The following is a 26840-nucleotide window of genomic DNA, read 5'->3' on the forward strand; positions in this document are numbered from 1 at the left end:
CGACCCTCTGATTGGGGTCAAACATGTCTGGTGTTTGCCAAGCCTCTGACTTCCCCCAGCCTGCGTCTGGACACTTCTCAAGCCAAGCCAGGCTCCGGACCACTGGTTGGGCAACGCATGACCTCAAACTGGGTCAGACCCATCAGATGAGCATCTGTTTAAGAGTATAGGACACTTTGTTCTTTAGAATCCCAAGGGTCAGAGTATGAACCCTCCCCGTCCCCAATTCAAACTCCTCCTCCATCACCTACTGCCATTTACTTACTCTGTTACTTTGAGCAAGTTTTTCAGCTCTCTGAGTTCTAGTTTTCCTAGCCACCAAATGCAGACTAACAAGTACCTTCACCTTCCAGGGTTGATGTGAGATTCGGGTAGTGAATGTCAAAGAATGGCACACATATTAGCAGGCACTCCATAAGGGGGAGTTATTATTGCAAACAGGGGCACTAGACACCAAGTAAAAAACAGTATGGTACATATGCTACGGTGGATGAGAGGGCAGAGCTGAAAGCCAGACTGCCTGGGTTCCAAACCAGGCTACTGGCCAGGTGCGGTGGCTCATGCCTGTAATCCTAGCACTTTGGGAGGCCAAGGCGGGTGGCTCACTTGAGGCCAGGAATTCGAGACAAACCTGGCCAATATGGCAAAACCCCATCTCTACTAAAAATGCAAATAAAATTAGCTGGGCGTGGTGGCATATCCCTGTAATCCCAGCTACTCGGGAGACTGAGGCAGGAGAATAGCCTGAACCCAGGAGGCAGAGGTTGCAGTGAGCAAAGATTGTGCCACTGCACTCCAGCCTGGGCCACAGAGTGAGACGCTGCCTCAAAACAAAATAATACAAAACAAAACAGGCTGCCCTGCCACCTCCTGTGTGGCCACAGGGAATCTCTCTAAGCCTCAGTTTTCTTCTCTGTAAAATGGGAATAATCATAATACAGTTATAAGGATTCAATTAGATTAGTTGCACTGGAAACAGTGCCTGGCACATAGTATCACCTAATAACCATTAACGATTTTTTATTTTGTTTTATTTTTCCAGTCTCTGCCCCAGTTGGGAAGCATGAACTATTTTTAATTAGCCACACAAGTTAGTAATGTCGGTAATGGTGCTGAAATCACACGGGTCAGTGTTTTGAACAAAATTCACATGGAAGTCATATTTAGTGAGCATCTACCTATATACCTGGTGCTAACAGAAACCATACATTTAGATACATGTATATGTACATGTAAACACACATATGCACACACACATAGTGTGAAGTAAGTACTGCTGTCCTCATTTTTTAAAACCTTTATATTATAGAGCAAAACAGTTGCAGAGAACCACACAAATTAAATTTGTAGCAGCCAGGTGCAGTGGCTTACACCTGTAATCCCACCACTTTGAGAAGCCGAGGTGAGTAGATCGCTTGAGCTCAGGAGTTTGAGACCAACCTGGGGAACATGGCAAAACCTGAAATGCCATCTCTACGAAAAATACATAAATTAGCCAGGCATGGTGGCACGTACCTGTAGCCCCAGTTACTCAGGAGGCTGAAGCAGGAGGATTACTTGAGTCTAGGGAGGTCTGAGGCCACAGTGAGCTGAGATCACACTACTGTACTCCACCCCAGGCAACAAAGTGAGACACTATCTCAAAAAAAAAAAAAATTGTAGCTTAGTGAGTTATATCAAGGCAAACACCCTGTAACCACCACCCCGGTCAAAAAACAGAATTTTTTCAGCCACCTCAGGGTTCCCCTCCCCACCTCACCAGGTACTCCATACCAATCACAGCCCATCCCCCCAAAATAATCACTAATCCGACTATTAATTACTTCCTTGCATTTCTTCATGACTTAATCATCTGAGTGTGCATTCCTAGATGTTATTGTTTAGTTGAGTCCACTTTTTATTTTTATTTATTTATTTTTTGTTGAGATGGAGTCTCGCTCAGCCGCCCAGGCAGTGGCATGATCTTGGCTCACTGCAACCACCGTCTACCGTGTTCAACACATTCTCCTGTCCCAGCCTCCCCAGTAGCTGGGATTACAGGCACCCACCATCATACCTGGCTAATTTTTGTATTTTAGTAGAGACGGAGTTTCTCCATGTTGGTCAGGCTGGTCTCGAACTCCGGACCTCAGGTGATCCGCCCGCCTCAGCCTCCCAAAGTGCTGGCATTACAGGCGTGAGCCACCGTGCCTGGTCCCATGATTCTGTTATTGACAATCAAATGAAACTATCCATGCAAAGAGCTTATCACTGTACCAATGAAAGCATTCAGTGACTGGTAGCAGTTAGTATAGGATTTTATGGTTGATGAAACCAAGGGTTGGAGAGACAGATAACTGTTCCATTGTTACACAGCTGGTAAGTGACACAGGCTTTAGACTCAGGTCTGTCTGACCAGAACCTAACATTCTTTCTCCCACACTAGTTCTTAATTCAGAGCAGCTTTGTCTCCCAGCTGGTATTTGGCAATGTCTGGAGATACCTTTGGTTTTTATCACTGTGAATGTGGAGTGCTACTGTCATCTAGTGGGTAAAGCCTAGGAATGACATTAAACATCCTACAGGACAACATCTCTCCCATGCCCCCGAAACAAAGACTTTTCCAGCTCCAAATGTCAATAGTGCTAATGTTGAGAAATTATGCCCTATACTGTGGTGCCATCCTAAATAAGCCTTACCAGGCAGGGCACGGTGGCTCACTCCTGTAATCCCAGCACTTTGGGAGGCTGAGGCAGGCAGATCATCTGAGGTCAGGAGTTTGAGACTAGCCTGGCCAACATGGTGAAACCCGTCTCTACTAAAAATACAAAAATTAGCCGGGCGTAGTGGTACACACCTGTAGCCCCAGCTACTAGGGAAGCTGAGGCAGGAGAATCGCTGGAACCCAGGGGGTACAGGTTGCAGAGAGTCGAGATTGTGCCACTGCACTCCAGCCCGGGTGACAGAGTGGGACTCCGTCTCAAAAAAAAAATAAAAAGAAAATAAACAAAACTAAATAAGCCTTACCTTAGAATCAATACTAAGGCTGGTCCTAGGAGATTTTCTGAGCTCAGAATCACAGGCCCTGAACAGAGACAGCTCAGGCATGTCTAGCCTCCTCCAGCATGTATGCAATGCAATGTCAAGATTTTTTCTTCAGAGGCTGGATGAAACGAGGAGAGCAAGATGTTTGAAACCTTCCAAACCAAGACACAGGGCAAGCCGCCCCCTGGTGATCTTTCTGCTTGAGAGTGGGTGATCATCACCGATAAACAGACATTTCATGATACAATGTGCCAGAACTCTGCACATGCCATTCTTTTTTTTTTTTGAGACAGAGTCTCACTCTGTTGCCCGGGCTGGAGTGCAGTGGCATGATCTCGGCTTACTGCAACCTCTGCCCCCCGGTACAAGCGATTCTCCTGCCTCAGCCTCCTGAGTAGCTGGGATTACAGGCGTGTGCCACCACACCCAGCTAGTTTTTTTGTGTTTTTAGTAGAGACAGGGTTTCACCCTGTTGGCCAGGCTGGTCTCAAACTCCTAGCCTCAAGTGATCCGCCCGCCTCAGCCTCCCACAGTGCTGGGGTTACAGATGTGAGCCACCGTGCTCGACCTGCACATGCCGTTCTATGACATCCTCCCAAGGATCCCCTCTAAACAAGGGCCATATCCCCATTTTATACATAAGGAAATGAGTCTTTTCAAGAGGTTGTTCAGACTCCATAAATTCTGAGTGTCCAAGGCAGAGAAGACAGACATCAAATACCAGCTCAAACACTTAGTCATCATGTGACTTTGGGCAATTTTTTGTCCTTCTCTGATCCTTTTTCCCAACCTGTAGAAACAGAGACAGGGCTACATGACCTTTAGGACAAAGTAAATTTGGGACCATGGTGTCATACAGGCTTGAATTGATACCTAGCTCTCTCTTTCATATCTTGAGCCCTTAGGAGACTTTCTCTTTCTGAATATTTTACATTATTTTATTTTATTATTATTTTTTGAGATGGAGTCTCGCTCTGTTGCCCGGCCTGGAGTGCAATGGCACAATCTTGACTGACTGCAACCTCCACCTCCCGGGTTCAGGTGATTCTCCTGCCTCAGCCTCCCAGAGTAGCTGGGATTACAGGCGCCTGCCACCATGCCTGGTTAATGTTTGTATTTTTAGTAGACACGCCAGGCTGGTCTCAAACTCCTGACCTCAAGTGATCCACCACTTTGGCGTCCCAAATTGCTGAGATTACAGGCATGAGCCACCAAGCCTGGCCTCTTTCTGGATTTTAGTTTCCTCTTCTGTAAATGGGACAATCCTAGCTTGCTGTTCACAGGGTCATTGTAAGGTGAAATTAAGATCATACAAGCACAGTGCCTGGTATATATAATTCAAAAAGCAGAAACTCTTTTTGTTGTCATTGTTTATCGGAGATGTTCTAATCCTGATATAATCTGGTTCTCTAAAATGTAATACCAAGAGGAACAAGAAATGAGGGAAGAGGCAGGGATTTCTGGGGCATCTCTAAATCCTCTCCCTGCCCTGCCCTTGAGACCAAGTTCTTCTCCTGCTGGCAACATCTAGGATTGCCATCTGGGCTCCAGGTACCAGTAGTAGGTCCTAGGTTTGGGTTAAGGAGAGGGGTGAATTTATTCCAATACCTAGGACAGCCTGGTTAGGACAGGGTCATCCCTCACCCTTTGCCACAAGAGCTGCCATTTGGCAGGGCGCAGGAGAATGGCTTGAGCCCAGGCAGCCTCCCAGGTGGCTGGGATTACAGGCCTGGCTAATTTTTGTATTTTTAGTAGAGACAGGGTTTCACCAGGTTGGCCAGGCTGGTCTCGAACTCCTGAACTCAGGTGATCCACCTGCCTTGGCTTCTCAAAGTGCTGAGATTATAGGCATGAGCCACCACATCCGGCTGTTTTGGGGGGTTTTCTTTTTGAGACAGAGTCTCGCTCTGTCGCCCAGGCTGGAGGGCAGTGGCATGATCTCGGCTCACTGCAACCTCTGCCTCCTGGGTTCAAGTGATTCTCCTGCCTCAGGCTCCCACATAGTTGGGTGTGACAGCCGGAAGTGGGGGCCTCGGATTACAGGCGTGTGCCACCACGCCCAACTAATTTTTGTATTTTTAGTAGAGACAGGGTTTCACCATGTTGGCTGGGGTGGTCTCATCATAGTCCTGATCTCAAGTGATCCACCTGCTTCAGCCTCCCAAAGTGCTGGGATTCCAGGCGTGAGCCACTGCACCCGGCCTTACCTTACGTTTTAAAAGATTTCACAGATGTGATTAATGTAAGGATCTTGAGATGGTAAGATTATTCTGGATTATCTGGCTGAGCCCAATGTAATCCCAAGAGTCCTTATAAGAAGAGGGAAGCAGGATCAGTCAGTAGTAGATGTGACAACAGAAGCCAGAGGTTGAGGTGATTTGAAGAAGGGGCCATAAGCTAAGGAATGCAGGTGGCCTCTACAAACTGTAAAAGGAAAGGAACTGATGCTTCCTCGAAATCCCCAAAAGAATGCAGCCTTGCCAACACCTTGATTTTAGACTTTTGACCTAGAGAACTGCAAGAGAATATATCTGTGTTGTTTCAATCCATGAAGTTTGCAGTAATTCCTTGTAACAGTAACAGGAAAATAATACATAGATTTAGCAAACAAAACAAAATCCAGGATGCCCAGTAGTCATATTTGAATTTCCTATAAACAACAATTTTTAAAGTATAAATGTGTCCCAAATGTTGCATAAGACACACTTATCTGTGTGTATGTGTGTGTGTGTTTGGAAAGGAACATGCTTAAATGTTTATCTGAAATTCAAACTGTAGTGAATGTTATATATTTTGTCTGTCAATCTTAGAAGTGATGAAACTGAGAGCAGGAGTCAAAACTCATGATTCCCAGGTCCCCTCCATACTGCTGCCCCCTGCCCCTCAATCTGGCAGAAACTGCCACGTTCTTGTGGCCCTCATGGGTCACTTCCCATCTTCTTGGGACTCCTCTTGCCCCTGGGGTAGGAAAACGAAAAGACTGTTTAAGGTCGTTTCTTTGGGCTCAGAGTTCTCCTGGACCACCAGAGGTGGTCCTCTGCCTCAGAGGGACCTAGGAGATTTGCCTCAAAGTTGCAGTTGCACAAAATACTTGCGGGCGGATCTTAATGGACTGGGGTGGGAGTTAGTAAAGCCTTTGTCTGGAGGGAACGTAATGAACCCCAAAGCAGGAAAAAAGTAATTATTGAATCAGGCTCCAGAGCAAGAATCAGGTTTCAGGTAAGGAAACGGAAGCACAAGAAGGAATGGGGACTTGCTCCAGGTCACTCAGTTAATGACAGACAGATGTCCCCTGGTTTGGAGTCTCCCCTTTTGGAGCAGCTAGTCCTGATAGCAGCCATAGTGGGGGGAAGTCTAGAATGCTAATCCTGAGGTCCGGGTTTGAAGCCCTTTACTGCCTTGATTGCCAGTTTCCCTTTCCTGAAATAGGGGAATTGCATAAATATGAGGAGTTAATAAGATCATGGATGTTAAACAACAGGTACATGTTAGCATGTTCTTGGAAAATGGCAGCTTCTTTCCTTCCTTCTCTGAGCCTCAGTTTCCCCATCTATAAGCCGGGTTTGACAAGCGGCTGGTGCCCCAGCTCCTCCCAGCTACTCCAGGTCCGCAGCTCGGAGCTCCGGCAGCCAGGTGGGGACTGAACACCAACGCCGCGGGGAGGCGTCGCACATGCGCGCTCCTAGGCGGAGCCCCGCCTCCCACGCCCTGGATCGTCACTTCCGGCGCGAGGGGCCGGGCAGGCCGGGCAGGGAGTGCGGGTCGGTTCTGCGTGCGCTGCCGGACGAGGCTCCCGCCGCCGATTGACCCGCGCTCCGCCCGTAGTCGGGCCGGTGAGTGCCCGCGAGCCCATCCGTGTGCCCTGGGAGCTGAGGAGAGGGACCCCTGAGAGGGAAGGATAACCGGAAGTGGGGACCAGAGGAGCGAGAGACCCCAGGAAATGGGGACACCTGGGGAGGGGGTGACAGCCGGAAGTGGGGGCCTCGGAAGGTTGTCCACGGGATATGGGGTCTCGGGGGCTCTAGGAGAGATGGCTTCCTGACCTCTCCTTGTTGAGAGGAAGGGGTGGAAAGGAAAGTGATGCTCCAGAAAGGATGGGCTCCAGGTGGGGGAGATCTTTGGCTTCACCGTTACCAATGGTGTCTGCATCTCACTCATATGTCCGCCTGTCAGCTCATTCACCAGCCTGTGACTGAGTCCTGCTGAGCGCTCGGCACTGCTGAGTCCCTGGAGAGTCAACATGAAGCTCCAGGTGGAGGGTACAGATTAGAAGCCCAGGGTGGGGCTAGACGCATCCTTGCTCTGCCTCACCGGGTGTGCCCCCTTGGGCGAATCGCTTAACCTATATCCTCCGCTGATGTGTACAGACCACTGCCATGTGCCCGGCACTGGGGGTGGCAGTGGACATGGCAGACAAGCCCTCTGTCCTGGTGGAACTTAGATTCTAGGGGACAGTCCTTTTTGTCCTCCTTTGTAAAATGGCAACAGTAATAGCGCTCTCACCAAATAACGTGAAGATTAAATGAGGAAATGGGTAAAGGGCTTAGCAATGCTTGATACATGGTAAAGTGCTCAAGTATGCATTCTCTTCATTCCACTATAATGTAAGCTTTATTAGGCAAGGAATTGTATTGTTTGCGTCTGTGTTCCCAGTGCCTGTGAGCACAGTGCCTGACATATATGGTAGGTGATCGGTAATTATTTGATAAATGAGTGCGTGGTGAAACTGACTCTAGATAAATGCCCATAGCATTGGACTGTAATTTCTAAAAAAGAAATAGGAACCCAGTTCTGTGGAAAACTGGAGGGAATCACCCTCAGGGAGTTTGGGAAGGATTCACTGAGGTGGTGACATGGCAGCTGAGCCTGAGCTGTCAAGTTAGGAACAAATTAGAAGAGGAAATTCCAGGCAGAGTGTATCAGAAGTGCACGAGTTATTCCAAGGATGATGGGTTATTAGTTTGTTTTGACTGGCATTTAATGTGCATCAAGGTGGGGTGCGATGGAAAATGAGGCTGGAGAGGGGCTTTGAGGTGAGGCTTGTACCTTGTGAACACTGATGTTTGATGGGATTGCAGGCATCTCTTGGTTACTTCCATAGAAACAAAGCCATAGTTGTTCCATTCCTCACTTAGCATACCTGTGCCAACCAGACTAAAGTCATTCAACAAATATTTATGGAGTGCAGATTATGTGTCTAACACCATGTTAGGCGCTGGGTTTCAGGTGATGAACAAGACAAACTTGGATGTTGCTCACAAATTGCCAACAGACAATTGCAACAGGGTGGGAGAAGTGCGGGGGAGGCACCTAACCTGGCTGGGGGTCAGTGAAGGCTACCTACTCCAGGCCACCAGCATCTCTCAGCTGGATTATTGCAATAGCCTCTAAATGGTCTGCTTCAGTCCTCACTCCCTTAGAGTCCATTCTCAAGACAGCAGATTGGTCCTTTTAAAATATATTTTTATTTATTTATTTATTTATTTATTTATTTATTTATTTATCTGAGATAGAGTCTCGCCCTGTCGCCCAAGCTGGAGTGCAGTGACATGATCTTGGCTCACTGCAACCTCCGCTTCCTGGTTTCAAGCGATTATCCTGCTTCAACCTCCCAAGTAGCTGGCACTACAGGCCCGCACCACCATGCCTGGCTAATTTTTGTATTTTTAGTAGAGACAGGGTTTCACCATTTTGGCCAGGCTGGTCTCGAACTCCTGACCTCAGGTGATCCATCCACTTCAGCCTACCAAAGTGTTGGGATTACAGGCGTGAGCCACCACACACAGCCCAAGAAAAAATTTAAAAAGTAGCCAGGCGTGGTGTGTGCCTATAGTCCCAGCTACCTGGGAGGCTAAGGCAGGAGGATTGCTTGAACTTGGGAGTTCGAGGTTGCAGAGAGCTATGATTGCGCCACTGCACTTCAGCCTGGGTGACAGAGCAAGACCCTGTCTCTCTCTCAAACAAAAAAGTGCATGAGTTCGGGTCCTCTAAGAAGCAGACACTAGGATGAGGTTAGACGTGCTAGAAATGTAGAGGCAACCCTTGCGAAGGACAGCACCTGGGAAGGGAGCTGGAGAAGTCAGGAAGAGCCACTGGCAGTGATGCAGATCAGCTCCTGTGAAGGAGGTTTGGGCAGCAAGTCTCTGACTGCAGGGCAGTCCCAACAAAGGTTTGGCCAGGCCCTCAAGCAAACGCTGCCTGTTAGAGGAGCCCTATGTCTCACTAAATCATTGGCTAGGAACAGTGAGGCCACAGAAGGGCTGTGGAAAGTTCTGGCTTCCCCTGGATAGTGGATCTAGAGGGACAGCCACTGGGGCCCTTTATCAATTACGTTTTCCCAGCAGATCTGACCGGCACATATTCCTGACTGCCACGATAAGTTACATGGGTATGTAGTAAAAAATTCAAACAGTATAGTAAAAATCCTCTTTCTCATCTTAAATCTTCACTTGTCTAGTTCTGTTCCCAAGAGATAACCATTGGTAAGTTTCTTATATCTCCTTCCAGAAGTTTTGTGTGCATTCACAAGTGTATGTGTATAGTTTAAAAACGTGATTTTCTGTACACTATTCTGCAACTTGCTTTTTTAATATGTCAATTCATAAAGATCTGCCTACTTTTCGTTTTTTTTTGTTTGTTTGTTTGTTTTGAGAGGGAGTCTTGCTCTGTCACCCAGGTGGGAGTGCAGTCATGATCTCGGCTCATTGCAAGCTCTGCCTCCCGGGTTCACGCCATTCTCCTGCCTCAGCCTCCCTAGTAGCTGGGACTACAGGCACCTGCCACCACGCCCGGCTAATTTTTTGTATTTTTAGTAGAGATGGGGTTTCACCGTGTTAGCGAGGATGGTCTCGATCGCCTGACCTCATGAGTCGCCTGCCTCGGCCTCCCAAAATGCTGGGATTACAGTCGTGAGCCACCACGCCCGGCCCCCTAATTCCTTTTCATGACTGACTAGTACCCCATTAATATGGTAATATTACTTAACCAGTCTCCCCTGATAGGCAGTTAAGATGTTTCCAATCTTTTATCATTATAATCAATACTTGTGAAGGCCATGTGCATATTTTGCATATATATACAAGTATATGTCCTAGAAATGGAATTGCTGACCCAAAGGGCATGTAGGTTTACATTCTGAAGATATTGACAAATGCCCTCCAAAGAGGCTGTCAATTTATACTCCCAGCAGCAGCAAGCATATTAGAGTACGTTTATTTTTGCCAATCTGAATCTGAGTTGTTGTTTTTTTTTCTTTTTTTTTTTTGAGACAGAGTCTTGCTGTGGCTGGAGTGCAGCAGCGCGATCTCGGCTCGCTGCAACCTCCACGTCCCGGGTTCAAGCAATTATCCTGCCTTAGTCTCCCAAGTAGCTGAGATTACAGGCACTCACCACACCTACCTAATTTTTGTATTTTTAGTAGAGATGGGGTTTCACCATGTTGGCCAGGCTGGTCAGGTGATCCGCCTGCCCCAACCTCCCAAAGTGCTGGGATTACAGCACATACATTACAGTTGTTTTAATTCACATTTATTTAATGATGAATAAGGTCGAGCACCTATTAATACATTTATAAGGAAGGCCCTGGTGTTTATTAGGGAGTGTATAGTCTGCTGTAGCTGCTGCCTGCCTCCCTGGGGACTAACGGCAGCCGGCCTGGGGTCAGACTTGCGTGTATGGTTTAGATCCAGTTCATTGCCCCCAGTTGAGAAACACTGCCCTGAGGTTACTCGGTTTTTACAGAAGTGTTCCTGTCCCCTACACTGTACTGCCCTAGGATTTGAAATAAGCACTTGTTAACTTTGCTTAGGGCTTCTCTGTTGGCAGGGACCTTGGTAGCTAATGTCCGAAGAAAGTGACTCTCTGAGAACCAGCCCTTCTGTGGCCTCACTCTCTGAAAATGAGCTGCCACCACCACCTGAGCCTCCGGGCTATGTGTGCTCGCTGACAGAAGACCTGGTCACCAAAGCCCGGGAAGAGCTGCAGGAAAAGCCGGAATGGAGACTTCGAGATGTGCAGGCCCTTCGTGACATGGTGCGGAAGGAGTACCCGAACCTGAGCACATCCCTCGACGATGCCTTCCTGCTGCGCTTCCTCCGAGCCCGCAAGTTTGATTACGACCGGGCCCTGCAGCTCCTCGTCAACTACCACAGCTGTAGAAGAAGCTGGCCCGAAGTCTTCAATAACTTGAAGCCATCAGCCTTAAAAGATGTCCTTGCTTCCGGGTTCCTCACCGTGCTGCCCCACACTGACCCCAGGGGCTGCCATGTCGTCTGCATCCGCCCAGGTATCTCCCTAGACTGTTGTGGGGTGTGTGTGTCCAGTCCTTCTGCAGTGTGTCCATTCAGCACCCTGTCCTCCTTTCCAGGTCCCTTTTTTACCCCTCCTTTGTTATAGTCAAGGCTCTTTTGATTGCAGATAACACAAACCTACTCAAACCAACTTCAGAAAAAAGGGAGGATTTAGTCGAAGGAGACAGGAGTCCCTCCCAGAACCAGAGAGCTGAAGGCGTGGCAGCTCTTACTAGGGCCTAGAACCAAGAACCAGAATGCCACCAGGAGCCAAGACAGCCGTTCTCCCTGTCTCTGCCTGACAGTCTGTGTGTCCTTCAGCCACACATTTCTGCCTTTTGCATATCTTCTTCACACTTTTTCTGTGTATGGCTGTCCCGCTCCTGTGCACATAGTTAAATCTGGCACCCTCTCAGCTCTCAGGTTTGCCTGACCACCAAATTAAGTTCCTCAATGCAGATTCCCAGTTTCTAGTGGGGAGCATCTGGTGGGGCCTAAGAATCTGCCCCTGGCCATAGGATACAAGCATGACTGCCAGGGCCCTCTCTGAGCCCTCTTTGTGAATAGGTTGAGGTACAGGTATCAGTGCAAGGGTGCAGACTGGGCAGACACCTGGAAAGGTGCCTCCTCTGTGCCTCCTCCAACCTTTCCTTCCTTTCCTCTATTTTGTGAAGCCACTAACAGGATTCACTTTGGATTTGTTTTTTGATCTTAGCATTTCATGGCAGTGATGAGGATACCTTACATTTCTTTGTCATGGTGGTTTATGAATGGGGGCTCTCTGCCACTAAAAGAGCATTTAGAAATACTCCCCTGCCAGGCGCAGCAGCTCATACCTATAATCCCCGCACTTTGGGAGGGTGAGGGAGAAGGATTGCTTGAGGCCAGGAGTTAGAGACCAGCCTGGGCAACATAGTGAGACCTTGTCTCTACAAAAAATGAAAAAAAAAAAAATGCTCTTTGGGGAGCATTTCAACACAATGACCAGGGGCTGCCAGAATTCAAGATTTCTGATTCTTAGGCCTGTTCTCTTCCATGACACCAAAAGCGTTATAAACTTTGGAATGTTCTACTCCATTCCTAGCCTCAACATTTTCCATCAGACCAGAGCTGAGAGAAAAATGGAAAGTAAGATGCAGTGTTCTCCCCAAGTAAGCCAGGGATGAGAACACACTAATAGCCCTCTTTTGCTCATTCATATAAACGCCCTCTTGAAGGGAAGTTTGATGGGGAGTGGACACCTCCATGCACTTTCCTCCGCCTTTACTCATTCCCCAAACTCTCTTTGGAGGCTAAACCATTCTCTTCAGACTTTACTATGTATGTACCAAGACCACTGTTAATGGCTTACCTGCCATTTTAGGTACTTGCCAAAATTAGTGGTGTTTATTTTAAAATAAGCAATGCAGTGCAGATTTTAGGGCACCAGGAGACCTAGAAACCAGTCAGCAGGTTTTTCTGCTGCTCCTCTGTACTCAACTCATAAGAATATTACAACAGTCAGATATTACAACACTGATTGCACCTTTGCTTGTGTAGTTTCAACCCTTTGCTTGGGAGATGAATTTTTTCCCCATATGTCTGGAGCAGATCTGGACCCCTTTCCACTGACCCAGCGTTTTAGGAAGAGGCATACACAGAAACGTTTCTTCTCAATTGGGTATCAGCTTTGCCTTCGTTAAAGCTCTTTTGAGACATGTGATTGAAAGGGATGATATCCAGTTACATAGAGGCAGGGTTAATTGGCAGCAATGTTAGACAGCAAGCTGGCACAATTTGGGGACAAAGATCTTTCACGAGAATTTTGCACATATCAGGTCAGGTGCGGTGGCTCATGCCTGTAATCCCAGCACTTTGAGAGGCTAAGGCAGGTGGATCATGAGGTCAGGAGTTCGAGACCAGCCTAGCCAACACAGTAAACCGCCCCCGCCTCCCCCCAACCCCCACCCCCCACCCCCCATCTCTACTGAAAATACAAAAATTAGCTGGGCATGGTGGCACATGCCTGTAATCCCAACTACCCCGGAGGCTGAGGCAGGAGAATCGCTTGAACCCAGGAGGCAGAGGTTGCAATGAGCCGAGATCACGCCACTGCACTCCAGCCTGTGTGACAGAGCGAGACTCTGTCTCAAAAAAAAAAAAAAAAAAAAATTTTTGCACACATCACACATCCCATTGTTGGCAAATGGGAAGTTTTATCTTTTAAGAAAGAGGCACATAGATTTTGCTGGGATTTTCTTGAGAACAGTGGTTAACAGTAAAAAGTGGGCATTCTCATTTTTTTTTCCCCAAAGAGAGGAAAGAATCATTAAATACATGGGGTGTATTAAAAAAGTATCCACCTTGGAAAGAGGAGGGGAACATAGCACTATGTTCCATCCTTACAATACCCCCGTCAAGGTCGTGTATGAGTCAAGACTCAGCTTTTTTTTTGAGACAGAGTCTCGCTCTGTTGCCCAGGTTGGAGTGCAGTGGCACGATCTCGGCTCACTGTAACCTCTGCCTCCTGGGTTCAAGTGATTCTCCTGCCTCAGCCTCCCAAGTAGCTGAGACTACAGGTGTGCACCACCATGCCCAGCTAATTTTTGTATTTTCAGTAAAGACAGGGTTTCACCATGTTGGCCAGGCTGGTCTTGAACTCCTGACCTCCAATGATCCACCCACCTTGGCCTCCCAAAGTGTTGGGATTCCAGGCGTGAGCCACCACATCTGGCCAAAACTCAGTCTTTGTGTGGCAAGTGACAGAAACCCAACTCCCATTAGCTGAAACAAACAAAAAAAACTCAGTTGCTCAGATAACTGAGGTCTAGCCGTATTTCCATTCAGGGGCCCAAACTCTGGCACTGGAAAGCTGTCCCCACCACTGCTGTCCTCAACAGGGGCTTCACTCCCAGGCCAGCTCTCTTGCCTCATGGGGCCCGTGAATCTCAGACTCACCGCCTCAAAACTACAAGAGGGAAGACAGAACTCTTTCCAAAGGGCCAGGGGTCCTAGAATTGAGTCTCCTTGACTCTGCTTGACCTGGCTTGGATCACACACTGTGGCCAGAAGGATGTGCTGTCAGATTGGCCAATCAATCCCCAGTCACTTGCTCACCTCTGGAGTCAGGAGTCAAGTCAGTTCTATCCAAACTGCATGGCTAGAGTGGGAGGAGGTGGTTCCCTAAGGAAAATCAGGTTAGTGCTATGAAGATAAGGGGAAATACATGATGGCAGAAAGCACAGATGTCCATGAAGGTAGGCATTATCACCCTATTCTACTTATGAGGACATCGGGGCTCAGAGTGAGGTATTATAGTAACTTGCCCAAGGTCACATAGCTAGTAACATTCAAACCTCAGGTGTGTCTGACTTCAGAGTGCATACTTTTTTAAATATTTTTGAGACAGGGTCTCACCCTGTCACCCAGGCTGGAGTACAGTGGCATGATCACTGCAGCCTCAACCTCCTGAGCTCAAGAGATCCTCCCACCTCAGTCTCCCAAGTAGTGGGACTACAGCCACACCCCACCACACCTGGCTAGTGTTTGTATATTTTGTAGACATGGGGTTTCGCCATGTTGCCTGGGCTGGTCTTGAATTCCTGGGCTTATGCTTAATTCCTCCCACCTCGGCCTTCCAAAGTACTGGGATTACAGGCATGAGCCACTGTGCCCAGCCAGAGCTCATGCTCTTAACCTCAACACTCAATTGTATTTCCATCACAAAATGTGCTGCTGTTTGGTGTTAAGAAACCAGCTGCTGCTTATTATTCTATTTACTAACCTAAATAAGAGTCATGGCTACTAGAACATCTTTGTTTTCCGTTTTGAAACAACAGTGATAGAAGGGAGATAAATCTTTGTTTGACCACTTATTTATATTAACTTCTGTAACATACTGTCAATCTCTTATCACCTTAGACAGATGGATACCGAGCAACTATCCAATTACTGAAAACATCCGAGCCATATACTTGACCTTAGAAAAACTCATTCAGTCTGAAGAAACCCAGGTGAATGGAATTGTAATTCTTGCAGACTACAAAGGAGTGAGTTTATCAAAAGCATCTCACTTTGGCCCTTTTATAGCCAAAAAGGTGATTGGCATCCTCCAGGTAAGACCCCTATCTGTCCTGCCTGTTTCGTGGTGGCTCTGGCTTTCCCCAGGGCCTGTCCATTTACTGTGGGTCTCACATGATACACAAACTGCACATCCCACACCTGCAATCTGAAAAACACAAAAGCATTATGGGAAGAAATTTAAAAGTCCTATTTACCACTTGTTCTCATCAGTCTCTCAAGTACTCTCTGGAGTAGGTACTTCAATAAGGCAAGAGTCCAAAAAACTAGGGAACTGCTTTTTGCCTTTTCTTGGTCTGGAAGGCAGAGGAAGAATTCTCCTAACAAACAAAACTGGCTGGGCGCGGTGGCTCACGCCTGTAATCCAATTCTTTGGGAAGCCGAGGCAGGTGGATCACTTGAGGTCAGGCGTTTGAGACCAGCCTGGCCAACATGGTAAAACCCCATCTCTACCAAAAATACAAAAATTAGCTGGGCATGGTGGTCGGCGCCTGTAATCCCAGCTACTTGGGAGGCTGAGGCAGGAAAATCATTTGAACCCGGAAGGCGGAGGTTGCAGTGAGCCGAGATGGCGCCATTGCACTCCAGCCTGGGTGAGAACAGCAAAACTCTGTCTCAGAAAACAAACAAACAAACAAAAAAACCTAAGAAATTATGCTTCTGTGTAAGGTGCTGGAGCCCCTCCTGCCCTCTGTGGACCTGAGGGATATGGTGTTCTGTTGGGCTGTATTTTGGTCAGATGCTTCACACCTCATGTTCTGTGTTTCAGAACATGAGTCACTGGGGACTGTGGTGCTCCCTCCATATCTGCACCGTGTTTAACAGCTTGCACAGTGCTTTTACAGTCATCAGGGCCTATTCAGTCCCTCAGCAAATCCTCTGAGATAGGCAAGGCAAAAACTATTTTTCCTTTTTGATAGATGGGGAGATGGAGACCTAGAGAAAATACAGCCTGTCACAGCTGTGACAGGTTTTGATTACTTGTTCATTCTGACCCACCACGTGGGGTGTTTTCCTTTGTAAACTATGGGGCACCGGTGGTATAGTAGCTCTTCTCACTGATTCCACAAATGTTTCCGCCCCTGTGGTGCACCAGGTTTATTATTTAAATAAATCAGTGCACATTTGGACATTATCAAACATTTGGATTCTGGCTTTGAGCCAACCCTGGCTTTCCATCGCTGGCACTCCTTTTGATGCCTCCTCCTGAATACCTTGTAGATTCAAGTGTCAGGATCAAGAGTGTGGATCAGTGTTAGTACCGTAAGATCATCTGGAGAGGAGAAAAAATTAAGTAAGTTTGGGAAATGCTGTATAGCATGTCCCTTTCTTGTGAATTTCACTGTAAGAATTTACATGTTAAAGGCTCTGAACAGGACTGTAGTTAAGGAAACTCACTTGATTATGCTTAGTGGACTACGTTTCTCAAACTCATTTGCCTGCTGTGGAGCCCTGTTTTATATAACCTCTAATAGCCTGAGAAATATACTTTGGGCAACACTGATCTAGAAGGTCTGGTATTTGCCAGATCTGTCCCTGTAGACTCAGACTGTTTTCTGCTGTAAGAGCAGCAGCTCTTCATATGTTTGCCTCTTTTTTTTTTGAGATGGACTCCAGGCTGTCATCCAGGCTGGAGTACAGTGACACGATTTTGGCTCACTGCAACCTCCGCCTCCAGGGTTCAAGCAATTCTCCAGCCTCAGCCTCCCAAGTAGCTGGGATTATAGACACGTGCCACCATGCCCAGCTAATTTTTGTATTTTTAATGGAGATGGGATTTCACCATGTTGGCCAGGCTGGTCTCGAACTCCTGACCTCAAGTGATCCGCCCACCTTGGCCTCCCAAAGTGCTGGGATTACAGGCATGAGCCACCGCGCCCAGCCTCTGTTTGCCTCTCTTCTAACCCAGTTTTGGGTCCCAGGAAAGACTTTCCCTGAGGTCCGTCTTTCTAGTTAGGCCCCACGTGGACTGTCATTGAGGAGGCCATAAGGATCAGATCAGACTGATGTTGGGGCTGAAAGTGAAGATTTAACTGGGAGGAGGAAGGTGTAGAAAGATTCTCCAGATGTTCTAAACCCCTTTGCCTTTCCCACACAGGATGGTTTCCCCATTCGGATAAAAGCAGTCCATGTTGTGAATGAACCTCGAATATTTAAAGGCATTTTTGCCATCATAAAACCATTTCTAAAGGAGAAAATAGCAAACAGAGTAAGTGATGATCCTATTGACTTCAGATTTTTCTTTCCCTCCGTTGATTTATTTGTGACATCTGGTACTTGTTTATTATTTTTGCCCTGGAACAACTAATTTGGAAAAGTACAGAGTTACAGATAAAAAAAATGAACAGTCCCTTTTGTGAGGGGAAGATGGAAGAGTAAATGAACAAGAATTTAATATTTGCCAGTAGAGAGAACAGAACCAGGATTTTTATCATAAGAGCCTCCCTGGGCAGTATAGCAAGACTCATCTCTAAAAAAATTTTTTAAATTAGGTGGGTGTGCCTGGGGCACAGTGGCTCACGCCTGTAATCCCAGCACTTTCGGAGGCCGAGGAGGATGGATCACTTGAGGTCAGGAGTTCGAGACCAGCCTGGCCAACATGGTGAAACCCCGACTCTACTAAAAATACAAAAAATTAGCCAGGCATGGTGGCACATGCCTGTAATTGCAGCTACTTGGGAGGCTGAGGCAGGAGAATCACTTGAATCCGGGAGGCGGAGGTTGCAGTGAGCCAAGATCATGCTGCTGCACTCCAGCTTGGGCAACAGTGAGACTGTCTCAAAAAAAAAAAAATTAGGTGGGTGTGGTGGCACATGTCTGTAGTCTCCACTACTCAGGAGGCTGAGGTGGGAGGACTGCTTGAGCTCAGGAATTCAAGGCTGCCATGGGCTTGGACAATGGGCTATGGTCTTGCCACTGTGTTCCAGCCTGGGTAACAGAGCAGAACACTGTCTCTAAAATAAATTTTTTTTAAGTTATGGCCATTAGAACTGTGGGGTTTAAAAATGCTACTTAAGCCTTTCCATTTGCCTAATATGTTGTCCCGCTGTATAGTTTGTGGAGCAATTCAAGGTTTACGAGCTATGTGAGTTTTTAGCTTACCTCTTATTTAAGAAGGGATAAATAGCACTTTGTCTTCCTTTCTGACCCAGAAGAGCCAATTCCCTCTTCAGCCTTTCCCAGTCCCACTGATTGAAATGGGATGGGTGGTATTTTTCTCCTTCCCGAGGCCTAGGAAGATCACTGCAAAGACTGGGCCCTGAATTTTACTTGCTTTTTCTTTTTTTGAGACGGAGTCTTGCTCTGTCACCCAGGCTGGAGTGCAGTGGTGTGATCTCAGCTCACTGCAACCTCTACCTCCTGGGTTCAAGCAGTTCTCCTGCCTCAGCCTCCCGAGTAGCTGGGATTACAGGCACGTGCCACCACGCACAGCTAATTTTTGTATTTTTAGTAGAGATAGGCTTTTACCATGTTGGCCAGGCTGGTCTCAAACTCCTGATCTCAGGTGATCCACCCGCCTTGGCCTCCGAAAGTGCTGGGATTACAGGCGTGAGCCACCACACTGGGCCCTTGCTTTTTCAAAGAAGTAACATATATAGATAGAAAATTTCAAGGTAAGGAGCTTGAAATCCAGCTCCAGATTCCTAGGCTCTTTCCCTGAAGATTTTGATTCATCAGCTCAGGGATCTGTGCTTTAAAATCCCCTTAGGAAATTCTGATGCACAGCTAGATTTGCAGACCACTAACTTAGTGGCTTCCCTGACTGTGTGTGAACCCATGTGGGTCCCTAAAGATTCTGTTTGGAACTTTCACCAAAGCAGCCTTTGGACAGGTCTTTCACATCTGTGAAATGCGCTGATTTGGGGCCCACAATGTTCTTCGTTTGTTCCTTCATAGGTTCCTTTATTCAGAAATATCTATTGATCAACTCTATGTATAAGCATGTTCTAGATGAACAAAACAGACCAAAACCCCTGCCCCTAGGAAAATTATATTCTAAAGGGAGCCACAGTGAATTATGTTATCTAGTATTAGAATGTGGTAAGTGCTACAGAGAAAAATAAAGCAGAGAAAAGGATAGCATGTGTGAGGTGGGAAGGGTTGCGGTATTCAACTGAGTGGTTAGAGATGGCAGCCTTGAGAAGCTGACATTTGAGCAAAGACTTAAGAAGTGAGAGAGTGAGCCATCTAGGTATCTGGGAGGCCAGCAAGGACACGACCCTGACGTGGGAGCCTGCCCGGCATGCTGGGAGAGCAGCCAGGCTGGCGCAGCTGGGTCAAGACTGGAGGGGCAGGTGGTGAGAGGAGCACTCAGAGAAGTAATGAGGCTAGATTATGATGGGCCTCAGAGTCTGAGGTGGGAGTGCTGGAAGGCTGTACATAGAGGCACGACTGTGATATGAGTTTCACTGAAAAGAACTTAGATTGCAGAGGGACAAGAGTGGGAGCAGGGAGACCAGATAGGAGGCCACTGGAGGAATCCAGGGAGAAGTGATGTGGCTGCTGCCATTAACTGAATAGTGTGGTGGTGAGGCGGCTGGATCCTGGATATATTCTGAAGCTCCAGCCAACAGGACGTATGGTATAAGGAAAAGAGAATTAAGGATACTCCAGGCTTTCTGGGCTGAAAAAGTAAGGGTAGAGTTGCCATTAACATTTCCTTTCTTCATTCAACAGATATTTATTTGAGCACCTACCATGGAGGAGATTTCTGCATTCCTGATTAACCTAAGGACATGTGTGTTTTCATTTCATTCCCTTTTAGTTCTTCCTCCATGGGTCTGACTTGAACTCTCTCCACACAAACCTTCCAAGCAGCATCCTCCCCAAGGAGTATGGGGGCACGGCTGGGGAGCTGGACACTGCCACCTGGAACGCGGTACTGCTGGCTTCAGAAGACGATTTTGTGAAAGAGTTCTGCCAACCTGTTCCTGCCTGTGACAGCATCCTGGGCCAGACGCTGCTGCCTGAGGGCCTGACCTCAGATGCACAGTGTGACGACTCCTTGCGAGCTGTGAAGTCACAGCTGTACTCCTGCTACTAGCCCGTCCCCCAGGGTCACCATCTTTAATTCTTTTCCTTCTTTTCTTTGGAGAGGCACAAGGAGAATTTAAGGGTCCATGGATTCAGTCTTGCTCCTTGTAATTAAACTGCAGGATGAAGGAACAGCCTGAGATATGAGCGTGAGCCCATTTTGGGGTAAGCCTTTGGTTACTTGAATTACTCCATGGAAGACATGGAAAATGTCCCCACTGATTCTTAAACATTTGGAATCCCAGTCTGCAACTATTAATCTGGAGGCTATATCTGTTTTGTTTTGCTTTTTGGTTGGGGGGTGGTGATCTGGTTCTTACACATCTTGGAAGCAAGAACAATCAGGACCAAAGTCACTTTGATCCCACTTTTCCAGGAGAAAAACCACCTGTTTGGCCAGTGAGAACTACTTGTATGAAATAATTTGGCCAAACCTTCAGTGTGACCAAATGTGAGACTGGGAGTTTGTGTTTTTCACAGGAACCCTAAGTATAGACCTCTGCTGCTCATCAGGAAACTTACTGGAGATGAAGGCCCCAGCTGTTGTCACCGGGTTTGGAAAGCACCTTAACTGAATCATGTAAGCATCAGGACATAAGCAGCACTTTGTGGTCAAATGTGGAAGCCGGAGACTTCAAAGCACCTCTGGGACCCACTGGTTGAAGTCTGCAATAGAAACTTAAGTTTTCCCAAATCCATAAAGCCTTAGCCCTGGTTCTCAATAGAATCAGGGACCTAGCAGGAAATGATTTTACTCAACCTAAGATGCTGGATCCCAGGCCCGTGTAGCTATAAGAATTCTGGCCTGGATCCCAGGTGTGCAACTATGGACAAGATATGGGCCTCTACTTTCTCCTCTATAAAATGAGGCTGGATGAAATGTCAGCTAGGGCCATTTTGGCTGCTGAGGCTCTGGGATTTGGTTTAGTTACTGAATGTTAGATTTTCTGCCTAGAAAGATAACTATCTTGATACAAGTGGTTGGATCCTGTTTTTGTTTGTGGTACATGTGTCTTTCCAAGAGAGATGTGTCACCAATTAGCCCTGCCTTTAAAGAAACTATTATGTGTATTCCTGGGACTCACTGACACCAATTTTCTTTTTATAGTGATGGTTCAATTTTGAAAAGATGGCTTTTGTGAGGCCAGGTTAAGGTGACCAGGATCTTGTATGATGAATTCCTTCCATCCCTGAGACTCTGGTACTATATTGTAAACCTGGCTACAGTAGTTAATTACTTGAGATTCTTTAATTTTGGACTCTGGGCCGGGCGTGGTGGTTCATGCCTGTAATCCCAGCACTTTGGGAGGCCAAGGTGTGCGGATCACAAGGTCAGGAGTTCGAGACACGCCTGGCCAAGATGGTGAAACCCCATCTCTACTAAAAATACAAAAATTAGCTGGGCGTGGTGGTGGGCTCCTGTAGTCCCAGCTACTCGGGAGGCTGAGGCAGAAGAATCGCCTGAACCCAGAAGGCAGAAGTGGCAGTGAGCCAAGATCACACCACTGCACTCCAGCCTGGGCGACAGAGCAAGACTCTGCCTCAAAAAAAAAAAAAAAAAAAAAAAAAAAAAAATTTTTTTTTTTTGGTCTCTGGAAATGAACACAAGGGCAGGTTATTGCTGGGTCACTTCTGGGCCCCCCTGCCCTCCCAGCCCCACTTGAGTTTCTCTCTCTGGTGTGGGTGAACCAGTCAGCCTGAATGTTCTGCATTTCAGCACTTTAGAACCTCCCTGTGAAGATTTTAGCCTTAGCCCAAACATCAAATTAGACGGTTCACATGATGGTTTTTGACCTATTTCCTTTCTAATGTATTCCACATGATCATGGTGTTAAATAGTGAAAAGTACTGTGTTGTGTGTGCACCTTCTCCGTGCATTTATTAGACTAACCAGTCAAGCAGACAGCTCAGTTAGGGAGAAAACAATACTCTGAAATTTGAAGGCCAGTCTGTTGTTACTAAGCTGTTTATCTCTATTGCCTTTTTAAATGTCTGGATAAGTTGTTGGTGGAAATTAAGTTACTTAACCTCATTAATACCAATTCTAGAGAAAGTGCTTTTCACCATGGATAGTAACCCTGGATCCTCTAGGGTACTGGCTGAGCTGGAAGTGCCAAAAAGCACTCCTGGCTGCTTCTGGTTCCATCTGATGATGATGTGACCTGCACTGCTGAAAAGGCCCAAGCAGGGCAAGTGGGATGGCTGAAGGAGGGAAGGAGGGGGTTCAGAACCCACTGGCCTGGATGGGAGAACTGGGTGGAGGCTTCCCCAAGAGGGATGACAGATAAACAAAACAAAACAAAAACTGGGTAAAGAGGAATGAATCACTCAGCCCTGATGTTTCAATTCTACACTGCATTCCTGGCCAGTCGCATTTGTTTTAATGCAGGCATGGCCACAGCTCTCCTAGAGAATTATCTCAAAGACCAGAAGGGACCTGGAGAGGCCTATTTCTTAGGTTTTTCCAGTTGGACAAGGAAGGAGTGGTTTCACTCAGCTTCTAGAAGGAGTTGGAGCCTAAGTTTATCTGCCTCCAGGAGCTGCTTGCTTTGTTTTGGCTCCGAAGAGGTATCAGATAGTTTTGACACCTCAGGAAACTTGAACCAAGCTGTGAAACCAAGACCTCCCTGCGTGAAAATCAAGGTGGTCTCCTTGTGGCTTCACCAGGGTGTTTGTGTCAGGCTGTCTCAGCAGGGTGGGGAATGACCAGCCAGGGAGCACAGTGAGCCTTACTCAGCACTGGGGAGCGCACTGGTGAGGCAAACCCATGAACCTCAAGAACTGGGAGTATGTTCCTTCAGGGAGAAGTTCTGGACCATTGCACAAACACTTGGAAATTAACTTTTCCCTAAATTCAAGGTAGTGTGGTGTCGGAAGGAAATGGGACAGTAAATTAGGAGACGCGGGCTCCACCTTTACCTTACTACGTGGCCTTTGATGAGCTGGCTTCACAACCCTGAGTGATTCTGTGATAGAGATCTATACTCCAAACTTTATTCCTGGTATCTAGTTGGCTTCACTGCCACAGAGACACTGTACTCTCTCTTTTTGGAAGTTTTTTTCCTTTTTTCCCCCCTCAATTGGCTTGTTATTTAGTAAATTTAGGTCTGAATGAATTGGTACCTAAAAGCTTCCAAATCTATACATTTCAGAATATGGGAATTTTCTTCCTCTTCTTCCCCCATATCCCAACATGGAATTCTGGAAAACTGTGCCTCTTCCCCTGTTCTGCCTTCATGAGGGAGAGACTGGATGAAATCTACAAAAACAGCCAAAAGTGCCACCCTGGCTTCATGTCTTGAATTTCTAACTTGCTCTTGGCAAAGGTCGCTTTATTTTTTAATTTTTTTCCTTGCATTTTCTTTTTTATTCTATTGCTGCTGCAAAAATTAAGGCAAAAGTAGCTTTTGATCTTTCATATTTCATCCTGGTTTCACAAGGAGTCACTTATCTTAGGAGGTCTGTAAGTCAGGTTACAAGGCCGGGAGCGGTGGCTCACACCTGTAATCCCAACACTTTGGGCGGCTGAGGTGGATGTATCACCTGAAGTCAGGAGTTTGAGACCAGCCTGGCCAACATGGTGAAACCCCGTCTCTACTAAAAATACAAAAAATTGGCTGGGCATGGTGGTGGGTGCCTGTAATCCCAGCTACTTGGGAAGCTGAGGCAGGAGAATCACTTAAACCCAGGTGGCGGAGGTTGCAGTGAGCCGACATCGTGCCATTGCACTCCAGCCTGGGTGACGAGTGAAACTCCATCTCAAAAATAAAAATAAAAATTTAAAAATCAGGTTACAAAACACCATTTTTCCCGAAATAAGACAATAAGAGGCTTTTCTCTGAATTCCTTTATATTGAGCCTTTCACAGAATTCTCCCTGGGTGGGCAATTTCTTTAAATAGCATTTGACTCTCAGATCAATCATGGGATTTTTTTCATTTGGGTAGCAAACGGCTAGAATACTGCTGTGGCGATTATAATACTTTTAGAAAGTTTTACCATTTTAAAGTTGCCAACATTTAAGGTTTTCCTTTGAAGCCTCCTTTAATTTAGGGAGTAAAATGTTAGCTAAACCAATTATATACTATATACTATACACTGTATCTCCTGTGGCCATGAGAAGTGTGGCTATACCGAACAGAAACATGCCTACTGTTCAGGAAAGATGTCAGTTCTGGTAACACCTCTCTGTATTGGGATCTGTTAATTTTGTAAATCTAAAGTCTTCTGCTCTTGGCCAGGTGCAGTAGCTCATGCCCTGTAATCCCAGAACTTTGGGAGGCTGAAGGGGGGCGGATCATTTGAGGTCAGGAGTTTGAGACCAGCCTGGCCAACATGGTGAAACCCCATCTCTACTAAAAAGTACAAAAATTAGCTGGGTGTGGTGGTGCGTGCCTGTAATCCCAGCTACTTGGGAGGCTGAGGCAGGAGAATCGCTTGAACCCGGGAGGCAGCGGTTGCAGTAAGCCAAGACTATGCCACTGCACTCCAGCCTGGGTGACAAAGCAATATTCTGTGTCAAATAAATAAATTAATTCTTCTGCTCTCCTGACTTAGAGAAATGGTTTGCTTAAAATGCTAGTAACAAACATCATCACAGTCAACAGGAGCTTGCTTCATGCAAAGGATCAATGTGATTTGTGGATGGAGATGATAGTGATGAAATTCCTGTTTCATGGGGCTGTTTTTCTTTTCATCTCACTGGGCAGCAGGTTTAGTGAGGCAGTGAGATGCTGCTGCTGTGGATTCTTGTAGCTATGCCTCGGCTTCTTGGCATATCAGGTAGGAACCTGTTACAAGTGAAATACTTGAAACCTCTCTGACCAAGAGCCTCTGATGGAGTGGGAGGTGAGCTAATTTTCTGACCAGCTTGGGGCACTGTTTCAGCCACTGGTCACATTCCTTGCTTCAAACTGAAATTCAGTTTGGCTTTGAGTATAGGGATACATGGTGGATTCATGTACTTCAGTGTTTGTTTTGACCAAAGTTTATTTTTCTAGTGCATTTTCTAAGTCAAAGTGGTGAAAATATGTAATTTTAGTATGCATGACTCAGTCTGAAACAATAAAAATCTCTGAAAAATGTGCGTGGGGTTCTTTTGTGATGATGACAGTTTGGATAAAGGTTCCAAGGTTCATTATTCACAGCCCGGGTAGACCGCCTCCTCTGCAGGTGGCGGGGGGTGGGGGGGCACTGTGATAGGACAGTGCATTCTGTAGATGCGCTGGCTGCCTCCGAAGATCATACACAATTAGACTGCTGCAGTATGGAGAGGAGAATGCAGCTAGCTACACAGAGCAGTAGAGGTGATATGCAAATTTTTACATTCTTGAGGCCCAGCTATACTTCTTGGACTGGCCTTGAGTCTTTCCAGCGATAGCCAGCCATTTCCTCAATGTGCGCATGTGGGCTGGGCACACATGTGTTAAGGACACTCATAAATAATGTATTTTAACCTTCAGCTACCCTTAATGAAGCTGCATTACTGTTCCTGTTGGCAAAATGTAGCTTGCCCAGTGACACACAACTAGCCAAATACTAAGGATGGGATTCAAACCCAGGAAGTATGACAAGCCCACTGTTTTCTCCTGATGGCTGGAGACAAATAACCAGTCCCCAGATAGAAGAGAGAAAGAAGGCAGGACTCTTTCATAGAGTAAGAAAGTACCAGAAATTGACTTTTTTCCTGGCTTCTTGAAAATACAAGCAGTGGTTGTTAACCTCTCCGAAACCCAAGTTGTAACAACATTTTATTCCAGAAGTAAGCCCAGACTCCTTGAGGGGTAACTGGAGCACGGCTTGCCCAACTCTGGTCCCAGGCCTGCTAAGCTGTTTCTATGTCCCCTGTTTATTTGGTACTCTGTGCCCCAGAGTAGACAAAAACTAGGTCCCCATGGTAGATCTGGTGACTTGATGAGTCAGGCGAGAAATACTCTAACACAGGAGGTACACTTTTGATGATGCAACAGGTTAAGTACTTATATTGCAGCATAACCACCCCTTCAGGTCAGCCTTTCCTGAGGAAATTCTGGAACTTAAGTTCAGTCTGTTTCTCACGTATAGAAAAATGAAGCTAACTGTTAAAATCCTTTTCTCTCACAGCAGTCTTATGAGGCCCTTTTCCATGAGTCAGTATTTTCTTGATGCCCCCTGCCCCCTCCTTACACAGTAGTGGTTTGGTACCCATACACTCAATGGCAATAAAGTTTCACATTATCGCATTTAAAGGGTAAGTAATAAGACCCTTTAGGGTACCACTCTTCTGGGGAAAACGTTTTTAACCTAATATTCATGCTTTTTCCTGAGTAGGTGCCAGCCACTAGGGATAGCTGACCTAGTAAAAGACATGAGTCACTGCCTTCAGGTGACTACTAACTTGTCTTTGTCAGTGATGGGTAGAGGAGCAAACACTCTGTGCCTGAGAGTAGACAAAAAC

The 26840-nt window shown here is 46.6% G+C and overlaps 1 protein-coding gene across 6 annotated transcripts; it reads left to right on the plus strand.

The window, feature by feature from the left end:
- The first annotated feature begins 6722 nt into the window (after positions 1 to 6722).
- Positions 6723 to 25488, plus strand: TTPAL (alpha tocopherol transfer protein like). 6 transcript variants are annotated; one of them, XM_001152483.7, is made up of 5 exons: positions 6723 to 6857; positions 10849 to 11308; positions 15213 to 15406; positions 17470 to 17580; positions 20137 to 25488. In XM_001152483.7, the coding sequence occupies exons 2-5, from the start codon at positions 10864 to 10866 to the stop codon at positions 20413 to 20415; spliced, it is 1029 nt and encodes a 342-aa protein (XP_001152483.1). In that variant the 5' UTR covers positions 6723 to 6857; positions 10849 to 10863; the 3' UTR covers positions 20416 to 25488. The 6 variants fall into 6 exon arrangements, with proteins under 6 accessions (XP_001152483.1, XP_003953797.1, XP_009435557.1 ...); XM_003953748.6 differs by having other exon boundaries at positions 6730 to 6857; positions 15213 to 15304; XM_063802981.1 differs by lacking the exon at positions 6723 to 6857 and adding an exon at positions 9312 to 9412 and having other exon boundaries at positions 15213 to 15304; positions 20137 to 21485.
- The last annotated feature ends 1352 nt before the right edge of the window (positions 25489 to 26840 follow it).

The sequence above is a fragment of the Pan troglodytes genome, chromosome 21 (assembly GCF_028858775.2).
Source record: "Pan troglodytes isolate AG18354 chromosome 21, NHGRI_mPanTro3-v2.0_pri, whole genome shotgun sequence".
Classification (NCBI taxonomy): domain Eukaryota; kingdom Metazoa; phylum Chordata; class Mammalia; order Primates; family Hominidae; genus Pan; species Pan troglodytes.

Excerpts from the sequence above, each read along its gene's own strand:
- TTPAL (XM_001152483.7), top strand. The coding sequence starts at position 10,864 with ATGTCCGAAGAAAGTGACTCTCTGAGAACCAGCCCTTCTGTGGCCTCA. Across the intron at positions 11,309-15,212 it reads TGTCGTCTGCATCCGCCCAG|ACAGATGGATACCGAGCAAC; the intron begins GTATCTCCCTAG and ends TTATCACCTTAG. Across the intron at positions 17,581-20,136 it reads AGGAGAAAATAGCAAACAGA|TTCTTCCTCCATGGGTCTGA; the intron begins GTAAGTGATGAT and ends ATTCCCTTTTAG.